The sequence below is a fragment of the Carettochelys insculpta genome, chromosome 10 (genome assembly GCF_033958435.1).
Source record: "Carettochelys insculpta isolate YL-2023 chromosome 10, ASM3395843v1, whole genome shotgun sequence".
NCBI lineage: Eukaryota > Metazoa > Chordata > Testudines > Carettochelyidae > Carettochelys > Carettochelys insculpta.
The window spans coordinates 14,340,548-14,362,048 of NC_134146.1; the positions used below are offsets into that span (position 1 = coordinate 14,340,548).

The 21,501-nt window shown below is 44.1% G+C and overlaps 1 protein-coding gene across 2 annotated transcripts in view; it reads right to left on the reverse strand.

Annotated features, from left to right (window-relative positions):
* The window catches only part of SPSB4 (splA/ryanodine receptor domain and SOCS box containing 4), a 162,827-nt gene that overhangs the window by 100,563 nt on the left and 40,763 nt on the right, over nt 1-21,501 (reverse strand). Inside the window, exons 1-2 of one of the 2 annotated variants that reach the window (XM_075004181.1) lie at nt 10,453-10,632; nt 9,084-9,932 (exon numbers count right to left, since the gene is read on the reverse strand). In XM_075004181.1, coding sequence (XP_074860282.1) covers nt 9,084-9,777 — 694 coding nt within the window. In that variant the 5' untranslated portion in view covers nt 9,778-9,932; nt 10,453-10,632. Of the gene's footprint in view, nt 1-9,083; nt 9,933-10,452; nt 10,633-21,501 lie in introns of those variants that run through there. The other variant, XM_075004180.1, reaches the window with a different exon arrangement.

A 21,501-nucleotide genomic window follows, 5' to 3' on the forward strand; every position in this document is an offset into this window, starting at 1 on the left:
GGCAACCCAGCCCTCCCGTCGTTTCCCCCACCCTGAGAAAGAACTGGTCTTTGCTTCTGGCTTTCAGCCCTTGCCATTTCATGTGGGCAACCCAGCACAGCCACCATAAAAAGCAGGCAGCCAGCAAAGACCCACATGGAGACAGAAGACATAATGTGGAGCTAGCTACCTCCTGCAAAAGGTGAGTGAGCATGGGTTGGGAGAGGAGGAGGAGGACGGGTTGGGATTAGATGAGGTCTGCGGGTGCCTGGCTTTGGGGGAGGGGAAGGGCTCAGGCAGGCTGATTGTGGGGCTCGGGCTGGCGGATGGCTGGCCCTGGCACCACGAGGCTCAGGTGGCCAGCCCCAGCAGCACGGAGCTTGGTCAGCTCAGGCAGGCGGCTGCGGCAGCATAGGGCTCAGGCTGGTGGGTGGCTAGCACAGGGCTCAGGCAGCTGGCCAAACGGCCCTGCACCTGGAACCCACGAGGGGCCAAGAGAAACTATTGGTGATTATTTTTAATTTTAAATAACCTTTTTATATCAAATTTTTCTGTTTATTTTAAATTACAAATTGAATTTTTTTGTTAAGGGGGGTTGGGTGATGGTAAAGAAGAGGTCGGGCGGTCTGAGGGTTTCTCAAAAATCAAAAGTGTCGTGATGCCAAAAAGTCAGGGAACTGCTGATCTAGACTTTGTTCCTTCAGAACTTTCAACTTATCTCAAATGCAGGGCATGTGCCCACACGCACATTTTTGGCAAAAAATAAAAAAAGCAAGTCGTCGGATAATCTGCTGAAGCACAAATATTTGTATTACAGCTTTGATTTATTCATGTTCTACAAGGCCTGATAAGATTGCAAACACTTAAAACGGTGGAAAATGCCAGATTTAAGGTTGCCTGTACAAATTTAATTTGGCTCCCTTGAGCATGTATGTTATATTACAGTCTTTAATTCCATAATCATCGTAGTTGAGTAAGTTGAAGCAGTTTGCGTTAATTTTGATGGAATAAATGAATGCAGAGAAAGGTATTGCTGTAAAACATCAACCAGGTAAGCACAACTCAGGGTTCTGAGCAGAGAGCTTGGCCAGCAGATCACTAAAGGATCTTTATAATCATTTGGGATACAGACAAAACCCACAGTTAAAGCAACTGAAATGTCAAAGTGTGGTTTATTTTAATGACCCTTTGCCCTTTCTATTTAACTTTATAGTGATTCTACAGGAAAAACTGACCAATTTTAGGGCAGTATTAAAGATTGTAACAACTGCCTCTGGAGGCTGGGGTGGGGGAGGAGGCCGTGCAGAGGGAACATTAATTGATGCACTCTCTAAACCAGTGATTCCCAAACATTTCAGCATCACGCACCCCTTTTGATTTCTGAGAGACCTTCACACACCCCATCTCTTCTTTACCATCATCCAATCCCCTCAACAAAAAGTTCAACTCATAATTTAAAATAAACAAAAATTGACATAAAAATGTTATTTAAAATTAAAAATAAGCACAAATAGTTTTCCTTGGCCCAAAAATTTTGTAAAAATGTAATTTATTAGAAATACCAGAACAAAAATGAATTTAACGTCAAGGATGGGGCTCTCTTTTTTTCCCCACAAGTTGGGAAATCCTAGGTTTGAAAGAACAAAGTGTGCAACACAAATCGTTTTTGACATAGTCAGTTTCTTTGTTTTGTTTTTAATGTGAGTAAATTTGAAAAGCTTTTTTCACAGGGGTCTATTGACAAAAATGGAAGAACACATAGCGCTTCTTCCCCACCAGCCCAAGCTAGGGCCAGCTGCCCAAGCCCCACAAGCTGCCCACCCAAGCCCCTCCCTCCAGCCCCTTCTAACCCCATCCTCTCACCCCGCAACACACAGTCCTTTGCAGGAGGCAGCTAGCTTCATGTGGGTCTTTGCTGGCATCCTGCTTTTTATAGCAGCTGCACCATGTTGCCCACATAAAACAGCAGGAGCTCAGAGCTGGAAGCAAAGACCAGCTCTTTCATGGAGTAGTGGGGATTAAGGGGGGGGGGGGGGGCTGGGTTCTCTCACATCCCCCTTGGAATTTTTTCACACCTCCGGGGGGGGGGTGCCCCCCAGTTTGGGAAACCCATGGTCTAAACAGACCACAACAAGCAAGAGCATTGATTTGCCCCTTTAGACCATGTGATAACACTGCTCATGTGCACCCTGTTGATACTCAACAACACTTCTTTAGAGTACTTTGAACTAGTCTTCTTGGAAAAGGGACTAGTCCAAAGCACTCTAACAGACTATTAACATGCAGGATGTACAGCAGTGCCTCCATCTACACGAGGGTTGTGTTCCCACGCACCGTCACGTTACTGGAATTTCGTGCAAGTCGGGGAGGCTTTTTCCCCAGCAGAACTCACCTTCTGCAGCCGGAGAAGCAGCAGGAGCACCTGGAGCACCTTTTGAAAAGTAAGTCCTGGGGTTGTGGGGGCAGTTGGGGACGTTTAAGCCTGGTAGTGGGTTGGGACCATGGGAGGGAAGCAGAGGGGTTAAGCCTGGGGTAGAAATTAGGGCTGCAGAGGGGATGGGGAGGTGGAGTTGAGCCAAGGCCCCATGGGGGAGGGAGGCGGGGAGGCACTGAACCAGGGCAGGGAAGAGGTTGAGCCAAAGCTGCACGTGAGGGGTAATGAGCTGGAGCTGGGCGCAAGGGTGTAAGCCAGAGCTGTGAGGGGTGTTTTGAGCCAGGGCCGGGGGAGTGAGGTTTTGAGTTGCACTTAACTCATGTCAGTGCAGTTAAGTGCAATTCGAACTTGTGCATTTTGAGGGTTTACTGTATAAGTGGTTAAAAATTGTAGGCTAAGGAGGAGTAGAGTCAAACTTTGAGACTAGCAGTCAGGGTGGACAAACTCTGAGATTTTTTAAAGTTACTGCTTTTATTGTGAAAGTTTTGATCTGCTTCCTTTACAACAAAACAAGAGAATCACACTCCAAACAGGATAGCAAAGAGTGACTGTAGCTTCTGTCTCTCATGACTCATTTGCAATCTTGCTGTTGGAGAAAAAGGCACAGTGGAGTCTTTTCAACTATTTAAAGGCCTATCGAATTTGTATGAGTAGTGGCCCATTTAGGACACAGTTTTCAGTTGCCTGTCTAATCACACAAGTTCAGAATATGGCTTTGCTGGACAAACCTATTAAATGGCACACACACACCAAAGAGAATAAAGTAAGGAAAGGAAAAGGACACAGGCAGGTACACTGGAGAGGTGACAGGAGGGACCCAAGTTTCCCACTTTAAGTGATATTCAGGATCTAGGCAAAGCTGGTGGAGATGGTGATATCATTTGGGTCCCCACTCTCTGTTCCTCCCCAGACAGGACATCTTTCAGGATAAGGACAATTAAAGTACCAGTGTGTCACAATGGAACCTAGGGCTGGGATGGGAGACATTATCGTCAAGCAGTCTCCTTCCAGTTAATCCATTTTCTAGTCTGTATTTGGCCCTCCTGCTAAAGTCTTTTTAAAAAGGACCCAAAGGAGAGTGAGCAGAATAGCTCATCCCCTTATTATTCTGACTACCAAATAAGGCCTAACCCTAAGTAATTCATAAAAGGTTGGAGAGTTTCTGGAAAGGAGAATCAGATACATCAGGTAAAACCCCTGTTTTAACAAGACTTCAGCAAAAAACACCTTAAAAAGGCACATTATGTCCAAACATCAGGAATAACCAGTGTGAAGTTTTACACTCAATTCAGGTTTTCACAATGAAGGGCATAAATCTAAAAGCCTCCTTTTGGCATCACTATTGATATGGAGGGTGATTTTTGTTTCTGGTTCTTTCAGCAGTTAAGTGACAAAACGACCAAATCATCTGCTCTGTAACTAGGCGGGTGCTAAGATAGTGGCAAATCTTATATGGCACACTTCTCAGGGGCATCTTTCAGCTCAGAACTCTTTTCCCAAAACACTATGGTATTCAAGTGATTTTTCTGCAATAGTTCTATCACGAGTGATGTGTTTTTTCCGAGAAACAAATGGAAGCATACAATGCACCTAAAAAAGGTCTGAAATTGATTTCTCCTAGGTCACATGAGTCATGGTTTTGTCCGCTTCCAAAATATATGGAAATTTGCCATGATCTGTGACCCCACATCCACTGGAAGTGAGTTGTCTGACAGATGGCCTTTTACTAACCAAAGACTGTGCAAACCAGAATTCCCTGGTGAGAAATGTATCGGTTGCAATGGGATGCAAAAGAGTAGCACCTGGCTGCTGCCAGCACTTTCCACAAAATACTGAACTAGCTTGAATAAGTTACTGGTGGATTTAAGAGATGCAGGATGAACAAGCAAATCATACAAGGGGATTCTTTCAAGAGCTCACTGTAGAAGGTGGCTGTCAGTACATATTGCACTGCAAATAAATATGAGCTTGATCCACGGCTACATCAGCATGCTAAAGACCTTTAGGCTCTGCCATTATTCCACTAGCTGCTGTAGCTTTTATGCAGTTCATTTCTCTGAACTTTTCTCGATTAGGAGATGCACTCTGAGCAATATCAGGATCTGTTTGTCCCACTGCTGCAGAAGTATCTTCTTTAAGGGACCCCTCTAATGCATTTGAGCAGTCTGAGGTCTAGAGCAAGGTGGAAAGCTTGTAACAGAAGCGAGAGTATTTATGTCTGCCAGCACAATTAAGTGAACAGCTTTGTCTCTTAGATAAGGCCCCTTAGGATGTCTACTCCATAAATAATCCCCCTCCTGCCAGTGGCCCTATGCCAGCTGATTTAGGCTAGCAAGACCTGGGCTAAGGGGATGTTTAAAGGTATAGGTTGCACTCTCAAATCGAGTACTCTCTCGTCCGGCAATATCCGTGGTCTGCCAGGACCACAGATGTTCCTGGATGAGAGTACCAGGCTGGGGCTTGGAGCTGGAGCTCCCTGCCAGCCCTATGGGTCAGGGGACAGAGCTGGAGTCCTCTGGCTACCTTATGACAGCTGCAGGAGGGAGGTGTTGCAGGGAGAGGCAGGAACTAGAGCCCTGTGGCAGCCCAGGCTGGGGCCGGAGTCCTGGGAAAGGGAGGCTAGGGCAGCTTCAGGAAATTCTGTTGTTCAGGACCTGTTAGGTCCTGACCACGTAGGACAAGGTAGGTGCAACCTGTAAATGGTCAGGATTGGCTAAGACCCTGTGAGACTGGAGGGTCTCAAAGCTCAGGCTACTTTGAGGTGGGCTGCTTTCAAGTGCTCATGTTTAAGATGTTCCACTTTGCACAGGTATTTAAGAATATACCCATTATGCGCCTCTGAGAAATGGAAAAAGGAAAGCGACTGGAGCCTGGGTATTCAACCAATCACTGGGGAGGAAGGCAATAGGTACTCAAATCCCTCTTTTGAGTGGAGCAGGGTTCACTGGCCTGAAATGGAGTCTTCCGATCTGCCTGCAGATTTAGAACGTTTTTTGGATCTCAACATTTGCCTATTATGCAGTGTTCATACACATTACTTTCAAATGTTAAATTACATAAATGTGCGTGAGTGTACACACAGACACACACACACACACACACACACACACACACCCCCCTCCAGGTAGGTCACAGCAGTGTGTACAGGAAAAAAACAAATGTAACATGAAAACTGTTCTACAAGAGATCCCACAGATGTATTCAGTCTTTTCCTAATATAACAGCTGTGTTTGAAGCAGGGAGAAGAGATCATGGTGTTTAAGATACCACATAGCACTGAAAACCCATTCAGTGTAACGAGTGAGGACAGGCAACCAGGGAGCCTGCTACGATTCCTGAATCTCTTCGTAGTCTCAGGCTAGGGCAGCTTAATGTGCGTTCCACTACGTCCCTGCTGACAGTAAGCGTCACCAAGCAACTGTCCTCCTATAAATCGAAGACTACCATACTCCGGCACTCATCTCCCCTACCCCCAGCACGCTTCCCATGCTATTATAGAGCAGGGAGGCACAGGCATTCAAGGCTTGCTGCTGCTCCCCAGCACAGACAACAGCACCAGATTTCATTCCCTTTAAGCTGCCAGCACAATTCTGGAGCAGAGAATTTTGCCCTATTTTTTAGCAATTCAATGCTATAGGTATCAGGTGGGGACAGAAGAAGACGATCAATGCTTTAGAATCAATGTAACACGTCCAAAGATAACAAAAACATTATAATCAGAGAGAACATTGTTCTATCCAGGTCACAAATACTTACAGAGCAGGACTTATCTTCTCTCTGTATTACCACTATCAGTGTAATGAGGTATGAAGTGCAAGATCCCTATCAAATCTGTGCTTGTCACATGAAGAAAAGTCCATCACAAACATGTCCATCAAAATCCTTCATCTTCACTCCTTTTGTCACTCTTTGCTAAAAAGTGCCAGGTGGACATTGGAGAGTCCCAGAATCCTCATCTGAGCAACAAGCATTCTGAGCACGTTTGTAAAAAGGACACTTCAGAAGATAAAAATAAATTCAAATTTAAAAATGGGCTTTACCATAAAGCACTTTAATTTGTTTATTTAGAGGGTGAATGTGGCTGCACAAATCCTGAGAATGTGACAAGTTTTTAAAAAGTACACAACAAGACGTAGCTCTACAAGGGAGAAGGAACTATGAACCTGTGATCAAAAACACCCTGAGTTAGTCCATACCTTGTCACCAGGCAGAGTGGCTCTTCATCATACCAATCAGCCAAAGTTGTGTGATATCTATTTTTCTACAAACTGGTGTGGGAACCAAACTTGGGCGGGGGGGGGTTCCCACCATATGCTAAGGTCATATAGGACAGCACATGACATTTGTCATTTTTCACTCCCCACACAAAATAAATCCAGAAGCAGCTCAGGACCAAAGATTGAATGGGAGGGAGTGGGGGAGCCAGAGCAGCGTTCTTGTTGATTTACTAGGTAATCTGCTTTGAGCTGTTTGCTGTCACTTACAATCTCCTTCAGAGCTAAATCAGTTTGTTTTGTGTTTTAACCTAAACCAAGAACTGACACTGAAAATCTTAGCTCAAAAGGCAGGGACTTCTGAATTTGCTCTGTATTGTTGGTTCACATAGTGACAGATCAGAGCGCCCACACGAAACTGTGGCTAAGTGCCCTACCTTTGCGAATGCTATTAGAAGTGGGTCTGCAGCTTGTCACACCAGCACAGGGTGACAGGATGCCCAGGCTGTGTGGGTCACCTGACCCTGGAAGAACCCATCACACTCACTATTTATCCAGTTTGTGCCTTCTCTTTTTTTATACTTGTGGACATCCTCCTTCCTAGCTTCTGGTACTCATTTGAATAACCCACAAAATAGGTAAAATGCACACAATGGAACATAACTGATTTTAAGATGAGACACTGATCTCTTGGTCATCTGTATGACACCCCCAACATATGAAACAAGTATGACTGCACCAGCTTTGTATTTATTCAGTTTCCAAACATAAAAGTCAAGTTTTAGCATACACCGTCGGAAAACTTTCAGGTTTCAAAGTAGTAGCTACATAACTTTTGAGCCTTTAATCTTCCCCCCTTTTGAGGCACTAGAAACTTTCATTTACCTTTTCGATGAAATATGCCTGTATGGGTTCTGCTGAGATGTTTTCTTCCCAATGAGATTGTTACGTACGAGTCAAAAGAATCTTAAACAGGGTCAAGCTCTTTAATTATAATCTTACTGCATCTCACACACCAACTATAAAGGCTAATGAGCAGAGAATTACTTTTGGTAGAGAGGATGCAGATGTTCCCATTAGACGCTAAAAGGAGAAACAGATCTGAAGGATGCATCCTTCCTACATTTTCTATTAAATTCGTCTTCACAAGAAAATGACAATAGTCTTTCACAAATGTAAAAGTTCCAGGAACAGACTCTTACCCAGCTAGCTATTTCAGTCACATATCATGAATTTATGGTCCTGACCACCTTGAGTGGCCTATCCATAGAAACCCTCACAGTGCAGTAGATCAAGGAGGCTCCAAAAAACCCCAGCTACATCTACTTCCAAGCACACTCATCCCACCTCCACAGTGCCCAAGCAGCAGGGCTGTGCCGGCACATCAGCAGACGTTTGCTAACCTGGGTATAGACCTGGCAGGGCTTACTGTGCCCCCAGAGTTACAAAGAAATTTGGAGGTAGATTGACTTGCGAATCCCTCTCTCTTGTACTGCCACTTCAGGAGTCAACATCATCATCATGCTACCACTTGTTCTGGATAGTTTGTTAATTCAAGATCAAGTCTCAGATTAGTGCTAATGAATACTTAACCTCATTTTAGAAAGGATAATTAACATTTACTACACTCTATCAAGGATTTAAGAAAAGACTCACTTTCAAAATAACTTAACTTCAAACAAACAAGACTGTCACTCTTAAAATGCGTAAAAGCTTTCTGGGTGTTCTCCTAGCCTGTCCACCTCATTGAAATAAAGTGAATTCTGCAAGACAAATGCCTAGATATTCACTATGCCAGAGGACCAAGAAAAAGTTGAAAAGAGAGAGTGTAATTTGTGCTACAGGATACGAAAGAGGTCTTAGGACAGTGGGGGCAACTTGCAGCCAAACAAGGTTCTATATGTGGCCCAAGAGACACTGTGTTTACTGGTGCCCACATGCAGAGTTGCCAGATTCTGCTGGTTTCTATCTACTTGTTTTTTTTTAACCCTGCCAATATTACTAAAGAGACATGTGTAAACCAAGAACACAACACTGACTGTGAGAGCCATGTGCTACCCCTGCATCTAATGAAAGCGCGCCTATAGTTCATTTGGTACACTCCACCAATTCTACATACACAATGGCAATTAGCAAAATGACCCTACTCCCGGAGACTGTCTCAGTTACAACAATCTTGTGGCCCACTGAGATGAAGGCAGGCCACTCATGCAGCCCACTCACAAGACAATCTGGGCTAATACTTTGACAATCCAGACCAATGAGCTGCCATCTGTGGATCAGAAGTTAACAGGTAGGAATTTTATCATCAAGTGGACTAACTGTAGAGCTATTATTTGAGTCCTCTGCCCAGCATGCTCCAGCTACAAAGGTAAAAAAGAGGTTAGGAGGAAAGCTAAAAACATAGTTTGGAGAAAAGTTGAAGTATTATAATATATATGTTGGATAACACTTACGATCAAGTCCATTGATGTATCTCATTGTAATTTCACAGTGCCCCCAGACTGCACTGACTATAGGGTAAAGTTTTTTCCCTTTCAGTCCTCGGAAGGCCACTCCAAGATACTGTCCATCTACAATGAAGCTAAGTGTTCCTTCATCCATATCCAAAACAACCAATAAAGAGTCTGGGAGTACAAAAGACTCATCAGGTTCCAAAAAAACAGGATACGTCACCCCAGGTTGGTTTTTACAATTGTGATACAGTTTGTTACGTCCCAGATCCCAGCCCCACGATTCACTATTGCTACCAACCAAGGACGTATAGCCTACAGAATGTAACGGAGCGTCTGCTGTTGATACACCCACCACAGCATGTGTTCCTCGTTGCCTCGTGGGCCAGTGAATTTGCCAGACATGTAAGCCTCTTGTGTAGCCCACTTTGCCCCGGATGCAATCTGTGCTTTGGGCAACAGGGTGCCTATGAAAAGTTAGTCTATCATCTTCCTTTACGAATATATTTAAAGATCGATCTTCATTGTTCCAAGCATGTTTATACTGGACCTCCGGTAAGGCAGGTGGCATATCCAGCAGCATGTCCAGCCGAGCAGGCTTGCAGAAATCTGGGCCCCGCAGCTCTCGTTTAACAGGTCTGTAAGGGGGCTCCCGCACATCCACAGACTTTATGCTCCCTGAGATTTTCTGGCCCATTTCTTGGCTTCAGATTCAGAAAGGAGAAGAGGTTGACTTTGGCCCAGTGTTACCTCATGAAAGCACTTTCACGCTGAGCCAGGGACTCAACAAGCAGACTGGACTTCTCCCATTTGGTACTCTTCAGCAGCAACCGTTTCAGTGAAAACACACTCCTGAAAGAGAACAGAGAATTTTCAGTTAAAAAAAACCCAGTTTATCTTCTCAAAACAGAGAAAGTTCTCCTGTTCCCAAGTAGAGAGCTCCACACAACAAGGACAAACTTGCTTTCTCTCTGCTTACTGTTCTCTGCCCTGTCGTACTAACCAGACTGCCAGCAGGATATTCTGAGCCCACCAGCATGCAGAATACAGACAGTAATTTCCTCCAATTCATAATAGGATACAGACGTTCTCCACCTTCTGCCCTTCCACCCATTTAGTCTAAACAGGGCCACAGTGTCTTATTCAAGGCATACGTTATACCTTGGCAACAGGGATTATCTTTACATTCAGCTGTATAACTATTTTTTACTGACTTTTCATTTTATTTTCTCACAAGTAGGTCTTAAGATAAAGCTCTCTCTTCTACCTAACGGTTCCTATCTTTATATGCCCTTACAATCCATGGTCGCATCTTGTAACAGCAACTAGAACAGACAGGGCTGATAAACAGCTGTGAAAATGGACTGCTTACCTTTAACATAACCTGCCCCTTAAACAAACAGGGCACAAAGCTGGCTTTATTTTCACTGCATTTGGCAGGAGAAGCAGTGAGGGGAAGGCGAATAGAAGGCTATAAATGCAGCAGTGGCATTCTCCAAGCTATTGACACTAAAATGCTACACTTTGAGTTCTTTGCCAGATGCAACGCCCCCACCCGCCAATGAGGATAGCTGGTTCGGAATGCAAGCTCTTGTGCTTTGAGTGGGGTAGGTTGTGAAAACACACGGGTTACACACTGCAAAATTTAATTATTTTTTAGCACAAAATGGAGCAGCACTTGTAAGGACGCATGGATTTTAGTATGTTAGTATTCTGTGCAAAGGGCAAAGCAACTGAGCTGGAAGAGCCCAGATATAGAAGAGGATGTTAACGTTAACAGATGTGCTCTGAAGCAGTTTCTGAACCTGCACAGGAATATTTCACTGGGGGCAAGACAACTACCAGGTCACAGCCACTCTAGAGACATGAGCCCATCAGAGCACAAAGGTGAGATTTACAGCCACAGGAAGAGTTGAAGGCACCCAATTAAGTGGCTAATTGATGCAGTGACAACAGGTGTCCCTGCTACGAGGGCTGAATCCTAAGAGCTGTACCAATTTGTATGCAGACTTGGAAATTTCTGTTTTAACGAGGGTGACCAACCATCCCAATGTGGCAGGACAGTCCCATATTTGGGACGCCAAAAAGGCACCCCACTTATTTTAAAAAAAAAGAAATGAAATGTCCCCTATTTAGGCCCTCAGGGGCTGGGGCTCCAGGGCAAGAGCAGCAGTGGCCACCACTTCCCAGTCTCTTCCCTGGAGCTGAAGGGGGGGTGCCAGCTCCCCAGGGCTTGGTGCAGCCCGGAGGAGCCACCCCTCCCCCATATCTCCCTGTCCCAGATGAAAATGGAACCAGTGTAATTTCTATAGTTCCTGTTCTGGAATGGGGCAAGTGTCCTAATTTTTAAAAATTTAGTTCAGTTCATCTGCCTCACTTAGTGGAACAGCGGAGACAACAGTGAAACTGGCTTGATACCTGTACCATTCCCTATAGTTCAAGTACTTCCATTCACAAGATATGGCAAACCTCTTTCCACAGCACTTAAATGGTCATCAGTGTGCTCCCAGCTACCTGTAAATTTTCTGTAATTAATAACTAAAATAAAGGGAATTCTTGGGGCTAATGAAAAAATTCTTGGGAAAGCTTTCTTCCTTTTTTCTTGTTTGCAGCTTTGTAGGTGTCAGTGAAGGCACGAAAGATATAAAATGTCAACTGCATTGCTAGAAAACCTACTTGCTGAGGCAAAGGAAACCCAAAAACGTCCACAAATTTTCATGGATTCTGCAATTAATAAAGTGCAGGATGATAAAGATGAGTTGCCATACAGTAGGGCAAATTCAAATACATTCACACCAACATTTACATGAACTGAGCATGCTTACAAAGGGGCTTAATACTTGACCCAGTGAGAAAGTTTTATACTTAAATCTATACCAATGGGCTGGGGGAGAAAAATAATAGCAACAAAAATATGAAATATTACTATCAAGAGTAAATACAATTAGGTAAGAGAGTTTCCTAGGAGATCTGTTCAACAAACCAATTCTGCTAAGCATTTTTTTAAACAACACATGGCATGTACAGTAAGCTCTTCCATATCCAGCATTCTATCATCCAGAACTCTCAAGTAACTGGCATTTTAACCATAAGTAAGTTTTTGCTACATTTTCCATAAATACAGCATAGTGAAAGTAAACACAGCAGGGTTCACAGTGTGCAACACTACTGTTCATAAATAAAGTACTCCACATGCATTTTTAAGATCAAATCTTTTTCTTTAATGTCATGCATTGCTAGGTATACTTCTCTATTAACCAGAATATTTGAATACCCAGCAACCTCCCGGTCCTTGGGCTGCTGGCCATGAAAGAATTTACTGTAACAAGAACTTAAAGAGCAGATGAGAGTATCACTGACTTTTCTGTGGAAGATGGGCACCTAAATTCCATAGAAAGCTTTCAAAATATTCTGTCTTAAGAAACACAGGAATATTGTGATTTTTCTGTGGGTACGACAAAGGACTCTCTGACCAGTACCGTGTAGCCACCAGAATGTGGATCTACAATCCTGCTGCTTACACTCCCAAAAGCAAAGAGAGACAGAGTTTTACCTGCTCGTGGTAGCACTGGAAGCACCAGAGGTGATGGACATGGGTAGATCACGGCCCTATCCCACCTCCCCAGGCACCAAAATTACCTCACGCTTAACCTGTACCAATATCAAGCACCTGTGTAACAGCATCACTGCCTACTCTGGAAACTGTGAAAATTTACATATTTCAGTTTCATACTGGCACAGTTGTAGGTGTAGAATTAATATTATGCAATTTTTAGCCTTTACTTAGTTATGCACAAAACTAACAAGAATAATGTGGGGTTAAAACCATGCTTTTTGTAACCTCATACTGGCCGTGTCCACACTAGCCAAAACCTTCGAAATGGCCATGCAAATGGCCATTTCGAAGTTTACTAATGAAGTGCTGAAATACATATTCAGCGCTTCATTAGCATGCAGGCGGCCGCAGCACTTCGAAATTGACGTGGCTCGCCGCCACGCGGCTCATCCAGACGGGGCTCCTTTTCGAAAGGACCCCGCCTACTTCAAAGTCCCCTGATTCCTATGAGCGGATGGGAATAAGGGAACTTCGAAGTAGGCGGGGTCCTTTCGAAAAGGAGCCCCGTCTGGGCGAGCCACGTCAATTTCGAAGTGCCGCGGCCGCCTGCATGCTAATGAAGCACTGAATATGTATTTCAGTGCTTCATTTGCAAACTTCGAAATGGCCATTTGCATGGCCATTTCCAAGTTTTTGGCTAGTGTAGACATAGCCACTATGCTGAATAATTTGATCTTACCCTGCCACATTTTATCATTGGGTTAAAATGGGCACATGGTTGAACCATACATTGCAATCTTGCTGTTAATGATGCTCCAAAGATTGTGAAAAGCACCAGTTTAGTGATTCTGAACAAATTCACCCTTCCAACTATTCCCTACTCTCACCAGCCTTAACACGTTGAATAGCCAGCCTTGTTAACAATTTTTCTGATTTGTCAACCTCGATAACAATTTTTGGACCTCTGTGCTTTATATATTGAGTCTATTCTGGTATGGCTATGATCTGAGGAAGTGGGTCTATCGCATGAAAGCTCATCATCTAACAAATTATTTTGTTAGCCTTTAAAGTGCTACTTGACTGCTTTTTTTATGTTTTGACTGCTTTTTTATGTTTTGACAGCCTTAAACACGTTACCCCTGCAATGTTTCACAACAGCATGTCTACAAAGTCATTCCCTATATTGCTACTAAGAGACAACACAAGCCGTACAGCCAACAGAAGGCACGTTTAATGAAATAGCACTGTAGTGGAGCAGGTGAATGAAAAAATTAGAAGTCTTAACAGATATGTCCTTTTACTGAATCACTTGTACTCTAAGGCTCTATCTACACTACAAAACGAACTTCAAAGTTGCTTACTTCAAAGTAAAACTTCGAAGCTGAGAGTCTACACACACCCTACTTTGGCTACGTCTACACGTGCCCCAAACTTCGAAATGGCCACGCAAATGGCCATTTCAAAATTTACTAATGAAGCGCTGAAATGCATATTCAGCGCCTCATTAGCATGCGGGCGGCCGCGGCACTTCGAAATTGAGGCGGCTCGCCGCCGCGCACCTCGTCCAGACGGGGCTCCTTTTCGAAAGGACCCCGCCTACTTCGAAGTCCCCTTATTCCTATGAGCTGATGGGAATAAGGGGACTTCAAAGTAGGCGGGGTCCTTTCGAAAAGGAGCCCCGTCTGGACGAGGCGCGCGGCGGCAAGCCGCGTCAATTTCGAAGTGCCACGGCCGCCCGCATGCTAATGAAGCGCTGAATATGCATTTCAGTGCTTCATTAGTAAACTTCGAAATGGCCATTTGCGTGGCCGTTTCGAAGTTTGGGGCACATGTAGACACGGCCTTTGAAGTTAAACTTCGAAACAGGGCACTACTCCATTCCTGGGAATGGAGTAAGGACTTTGAAGTTGGACTCACTTTGAAGGGAAAATGTGTGTAGACTCTCTGGTGGCTACTTCAAAGTAGCCCGACTTCGAAGTTAACTTCAAAGTTAGTTCTTAATGTACACACACCCTCGCTACCACTACGCTATCCCAAAACTTGGAAATGGCCATGCAAATGGCCATTTCGAAGTTTACTAATGAAGCGCTGAAATACATATTCAGCGCCTCATTAGAATGCCGGCAGCCGCGGCACTTCAAAATTGACACAGCTCATCCAGATGGGGCTATTTTTCGAAAAGACCCCGGCAACTTCCAAATGCCCTTATTCCTAACCACAGATAGCCATTTGCATGGCCATTTCCAAGTTTCAGCCTAGGGTAGACATGGCCCCTAAGTTTAGGTTCTTCACATTTTAACTTGATGCGGTCCCACAACCTTGCTTGGAGATCATCTCCCCTGTAGTTTTCTTACACAGATATCTTGAAGTTACCATGACACACAGGTTCCACTGAAACATTTGCATCTAGCTCCTGTACAGTACTACCAATGGATCACACTGCTTTTTAATAGAGGCAGATAATCTTGCATTAAATATTACACATGCAAAAAAAAAAAAAAAAGGATGGTAACACCCTCCTCACTTATTTTGACCCATTTGAATGTAAGCATTAAGATCAAGTTTGTAATCATTACAACCCTATCTTCCACAGGCCACTTGGTTCACTCAGTGCAGTGGATGAACTTGCTCTGCAAATGAATAGTGAAAGAGGATGCTGTCTGTAGTAGGACCATTTCTCATTTGTTGCAGATCCTGGAAGGAGGGTTCCAACTATCTAGTCACACAACCAAACAGCCCACCCTACCTCCCATCCCAAGGCCCCATCCTTGCCCCATCCCTTTTCCAAGCCCCCTCCACTCATTCCATCCACCCTCCCTCCATTGCTCTCCCCCTGCCCCCGCACCTCAATTTCATTGGGCTGTGGCAGGGGGTTAGAGATCTAGCTAGTGGTGTGCGCCATAGGGTGGAACCAGAAATGAGGCATTCGGGGCTCCAGGGAGGGTTCCAGGCTACGGCAGGGAATTATGGTGAAGGATCTGGGCTGGGGCCAAAAAATAGCTCACAAGCCAATTTTCATCCGCATACAAGGTAAGAGCTCAGCCCTGCCCCTCCTCCCCCATGCAGCAGAGAGCTTGCTCAAAACCATGCCACCTGTGGATTAACAAAAAGACCAGTGACTGTTCCCAAGCACCGCCTGAACAGTAAAGCTCTGCACCTTTATTTATTAATGAAGCTGTTGCAAGTCAGGTTTTTAGTGACTTTTAAAAGTAAGGAAAGACTTGCTCAGCCTCAAGGTGAAGCACGATCAATGCAGCTAGAATTTAGCGACTAAAATCTTAAGAATCTCTGAAGATTTTGTGCAACTTCTTATTTTCAAAAGGCAAATAATCCACCCAGATGTGGTCAGTTATATTGATAGAGCAGAAGTCATATCCCTGACATACAGATCTCCTTCCGCTAAGTTTTGCATCCCTGATCCAAAGCACAAGAGTAGGAGAGCTTCTCAAAGGAGAGAACAGCAAATCTCTTAACTTCAAGACTTGCTCTTAGAAAAGGCTGAAGCATTTTGGTTAAAATTTTCCAGAAGAACATATGGAGAGGCAGAAACTGTGAATGGAAACTTCCACTCCATATGGTTCAAATATGAAAAAATTATAAGCAGGATCTTAAAGTGGAAGATAGCAAGAAAGCAAAACATAGTAATTGAAGGTATTAGCAGATCTACTCAATGTATAGCTATACTACAGTTACGTCCAGGGCACTGCGCCAGCTGAAGGCGTGTCTAAATTCACTGCAGCAATGGCACCTGCATAAAATTACCCAGAAGCAGCTGGGGAAAGCTTGCCAGTAGGGACTCTTGTTCTCCCTGCTCTCAGATGCAGAATGAGAGAAGTGCTATTTATGGGAGTGCTCCTAAATCACAGCAAGTTGAAAATACAGAGCAAATGAGGTGGCCCAACCAGCACAGTACTCCCTGGGTCATCTTACGCCCTCTCAATGCTCAAATGCTGCAGCCCCAGAGAAAAAGAGAACAGTTTTTTTTTCTTATATGAAAGCACCAAAAATATATATCCCAGCCATCAGTTTTTATGAACGTTTTTCTCTGGTCATGGCATTCTGGATTTTAGGAGTTAAACATTTGGTGACATTCTGAAGCATTCTCCAGACATCTTAAATATTACAGATGTGTCTCCATAGTTACGGTTGGGTCCAGGCTTCTAGTCTCTAACTTGAGCTTTTGACAGCAGTACCTGATTTGTGAGATGCTCGGACTACTTAAAAAATAAGAAAGGTAAAGAATTTGAGTGAAGAATTAAAGCGCTTTCGATGATGCACTGACACTATAATAAAAAATAATTTTCATATGTCTACACGTCAGCATCTGCTATTTTCTTCCACGCTAAGTGCAAGGAATTCATAGAGATAAAGGACATAGTTTGGGCAAATATATATTTTATCTCTGTGGATGGAGTTATGGGGAGGAGAAGTGATCCGATGGAGAAGTTGGTTGCGTTACTTATTTCAATGTCTTTAATTCTCTTTCTCTGTATAAAGTCTTTATATCAGCTACTCTATTTGTAACATACTGCACTTGATATCATCACACCTAATCCTTGAAATGAGCACATTCCTTATCTGTACCTGACCACTAAAACAATTAGATGCAAGCTTTAATATGTATTCACGTATTTATCTTCAGATATTAAAAACCCTACCAATGTCTAAGTTTCAGCTTTTACTATGAATACTTTCTGTTCCTATTACACTACTGCAGAAAAGTTCAGCATATCAGAGAAAGAGGGATCTTCAGAAGGTATTTAGTTTAATACACATAAGACCCTGATTACACTCTTCCAAACCCAGGCTCTTTAGCCATATTAAACTACTTGGTTGGTATGCCATTAACAGGAAAAAAACCCACTCTTCTACGTGAACCTAAGCAAGAGAGGCAAAGGGGGTGGTGGAAGAGGAAGGAAAAATGTTAAGCGTTTATTTTGAGCACAGCTATTGAGAAACTGGAGCTTAGCTAATTCCTATAGTCTAAAATATTTGGTTTATGCCACACTTTGTGAGGAAATGACTAAATTAAGAGAACAGCACACAGCTGAGAGCAAGCCGAATCTACTCAAGGAAAGTGTCAATTTCATTTTCCAATGCCCTCATGGAGGAGTCTGCCAAGATATTTAGGGATATTATTTACATCAGTGAAATTATAGTTAAGAAGGCTTGAGGGATGCTACTGCTGAAGTGCAGATGGGTTTATAAAATTAAGTATTTCAGCACCAGTAGAATGTGCAAATATGGCCAAAATAAGAAGTATTTCCTTTCTTTAGTTTTAGTTCCAGAAGGTACAATTACATTCTCCGACCGTTGCAGACAAAGGGCAACTCCAGCTAGACCAGGGTTTCCCAGTTTATGGGTCCGAACCCAAACATGGGTCATGATTACATTTCAAAAGGATTGATGGCTGGGCTGGGGAGGGCAGCTCCACGGGTGGCTATTAAGAAGCCATTCATGCTTCTGAAGTGGTTCTCAACTTCTTAATTGAATTAACAGCTGTCAGGCAGTTAAGCCAATTGAGAACCACTTCAGCTGCAGGAAAGTGCATACCTGAGGAGCTGCACCCAGCTCAGGTAAGGTCCGAGGTTGGGAGGGAGGGCAGAGCTTATCAGCTCCCAGCCTCTGCCAGAGATGGTCCCCACAGACCCCAGCAGAGGTCCCACAGCTGGTGCTACTGGACAGGGCTCTGTGCCCCAGCCAACTTCCAGCTGCAGGAGTCGGGGTTCTCCCTGCCCCCAGGTGACTGGCACAGATAACTGGAGCACTGTGTCTCAGCTGGCTTCCAGAAGTGGGGGTCCCTGGGCCTCCCCTAGCTCCTTCCACCCTGAGTGACTTAGCCCGAGTGGGACTCCTAGCCTGAGTGAGAGTCCTTTAGCCTCCTCCAGCCCGAGTGTGACTCTCCTAGCCCAAGTGACTCCCCTAACCAGTGCAGCCCAAGTGACTCCTAGCCCCCGACTGTGACTCCCTAGCCCCCTGTAGCCCCCTCCAGCCCAAGTGTGACTCTCCTAGCCCAATGCAGCCCTAGAGTGTGACTCCCTTAGCCCCCTCCAGACCCTGAGTGTGACTCCTACCCCTCAGTAGGACTCCTCTAGCCCCCGAGTGTGAGACTCCCCAAGCACCTGATTGTGGGGTTCAAGCCGGGGGGGGGGGGGGGGGATCAGCTTGGAGATGAGTGTCTTTCCACCACCACAGCTCTGACTAACTATCGTAAATGTAGTTATTTTATTAATATATTTCCCCTTTTCTATGAAATAACTACTTTGAATATATAAAACATGAGGCAGCACAATTTTATATTCTTGCTTCAGGAACAAAATTAGCTAGTCACGGCTCTGCCTCTTCCCTCCCCCACCCCCATTTTTGAATTGCCTTGGGTCACCAAGTCTTCCTGAATTGTCAAAGGGGGTCCCCGTCGGGAAAAGCTTGGGAACCACTGAGCTAGACATACAGCAAACCAGAACACACACACTGCTAAGCAATACTGCAGCTGAAAATGAAAGTAAGAACACGCTGTAACTCATGTAAATGCCACTATGCTGTCACTTGCTTAGAAAAAAGCAAGCCGTGTGAGCTCAGGCCAGCCACACTGATAAATACGTCACATCAGCATGAACTACTGGTGTGCAAATTTCCCACAATACCTACCTGTGTTCTTTAGGAAGATCCCTCTAGGAGGGAGAGGATATTTCACTGTGTATGCAGTCAATGCTTGATCTCAAGAGAGGCTACCAACACGAGTCACTAGCAGTTGCCAAGACTATTAAATCATTATAAAGGCAAGTAAATGGCAATAATTTTCAGACACATGCTGTATCCTATTACTTGTCTCCTGAACCTTTCCCAAAGCCTCCAATTACTGTGTCTAACTTGAAGCACTCACTCCAATACATATTCACTCACCAAAAGTATTGATACTGCTCCAGTCTGGCTTAGCCCATGACCCCATACATTTCTGAGTTTTACTGCAGGGAAATAAAACTAAAACTGAGAGACTAAAAGAGTGTGCGCGTCTGGGTGTGCATGAGCGTCCACGGAAAACTTTAAAATTCACATATACACAAAGCAAATTTACAGTCCTGAGCAGAGAGTAAAGATCAATTTTTTTCATTCTTTAGGGCTATAGGCTTGGAGGGTTCACCCTATTCACTAACTTGGGAAATACATATTATTTATTGAGAACAGCTGCCATTCCTCTGACTGATCAAGAAACATTAGCAGGCTCCCAAAGGAGCCTCATGAAATCCTTTTCAGCTAAAATAGAGAGCAGAGGTGAAGAAATGGTGAGAGAAATTTAAAGAGTGGTGGACCCCACACGTTTCTCTTTTAGATGGGATATGATTAAGGCGAGTCCCATCAGCTGCAACTTTGTTACCAGATCAAATATTTGTAAGCAGCTTCTTTCAATTTTTCTTCTCCATCCTATGCAAACAAACTAGTATTTTGTTTTGTAGAAGTGTTACCAAGTTGTAGCTAGAACTCCGACTGCAGCGAGTCTTGGAGTTCAAGCGTACAGACTAATGCTTGCGCTGCAGAACTGGAAACAGCCATACGGATGGTCCCATTTGGGCTCAGAAGCCCAGAAAAGGGCTGAAGCCAAAGCCAAAAACATCTACATGGCTATTTTGAGCACCACAGCATGAGCTCCACAACCCAAAGTCTACAGACCCAGGCTCTGCCGTGGACTATTAGTTTGCATTATAGATATACCCTTTATGGTCAAAGCTTCAGACTAAACTGAATGTTCATGATCCAAAACAACTCAAAAAAGTAACTTCCAGCAGCTTTTTTCAGCCTATTGCAATAGGAATAACAGATGTTATTTGGTACTGTTTTTTGGTTCTGCATTAACCTACAGAGAAATGCACACTAGGGAGGTACAATTAGCATTGAGGGCTGTGCAACCCTTTATTTTAGAAGTCCTCAACTATATAGTTGAGTATCAAGAAAAACACTCCACCTCAACAGGAAGCAGCTATGACACAGGCACTGTGATGCTCTTAAGTGGAATAATCAGAGAGGTAGCCATGTTAGTCTGTAGCTTCGAAAACAACAAGAAGTCTTGTGGTACCTTATAAGCTAACAGATATTTTGGAGCATAAGCTTTCATGGGCAAAGACCTGCTTCATCATCTGATGGAAGCGGGTTGTTGCCCATGAAAGCTTATGATCCAAAATATCTGTCAGTCTATAAGGTGCCACAAGGCTTCTTGTTGTTCTCTGAAGTGCAATGTTGCAGACCTCAGAAGAGGCGTGTAATAAGGGCCTAAAAACATAAGCCCATGGGGTCAGAGCCCTAGGTAACAATGATCAAGACTTTGCTAACATAAAGCAAAGTTAAGCACCCAGCAAGCCACAGACCCCGCTCACATAACTTGGCATGAACAGTGTTAAAAGTGCAGACACACTAATTGTTTCTAGGTACAGGATGTGAGCACATTTTAGAGACATTAGACCTTGTTTAAAAACACCTTGGTACCACCACATTCCACACAGATAACTGGGACATACCAACCCAGGTTCAGGACAGGCTATAAACTGACAGCATGATGGATGCAGATGTTCTGATGAACCATGAGGTACAGGTCAATGGGTGGTATTCCAGGGCTTTTTTGTAGCATTACCACGGCTGGGGATCCCATGGCTGGGACTGCCAGGGGGGCTCGATGCCCCAGCCAACTCCCAGCTGCAGGAGTGAATACCGGGACTTTTCTTTTTTTGGAAAAAACCTCTGGTGGTATCTAAGTTACATCAGGAATGATGAATAGTAACAGAGAGATAGCCATGCTAGTCTATATACTATCAAGACAAAAAAGCCAGTCCAGTAGCACTTTAAACAAAATAATTTATTAGGTGATGAGCTTTT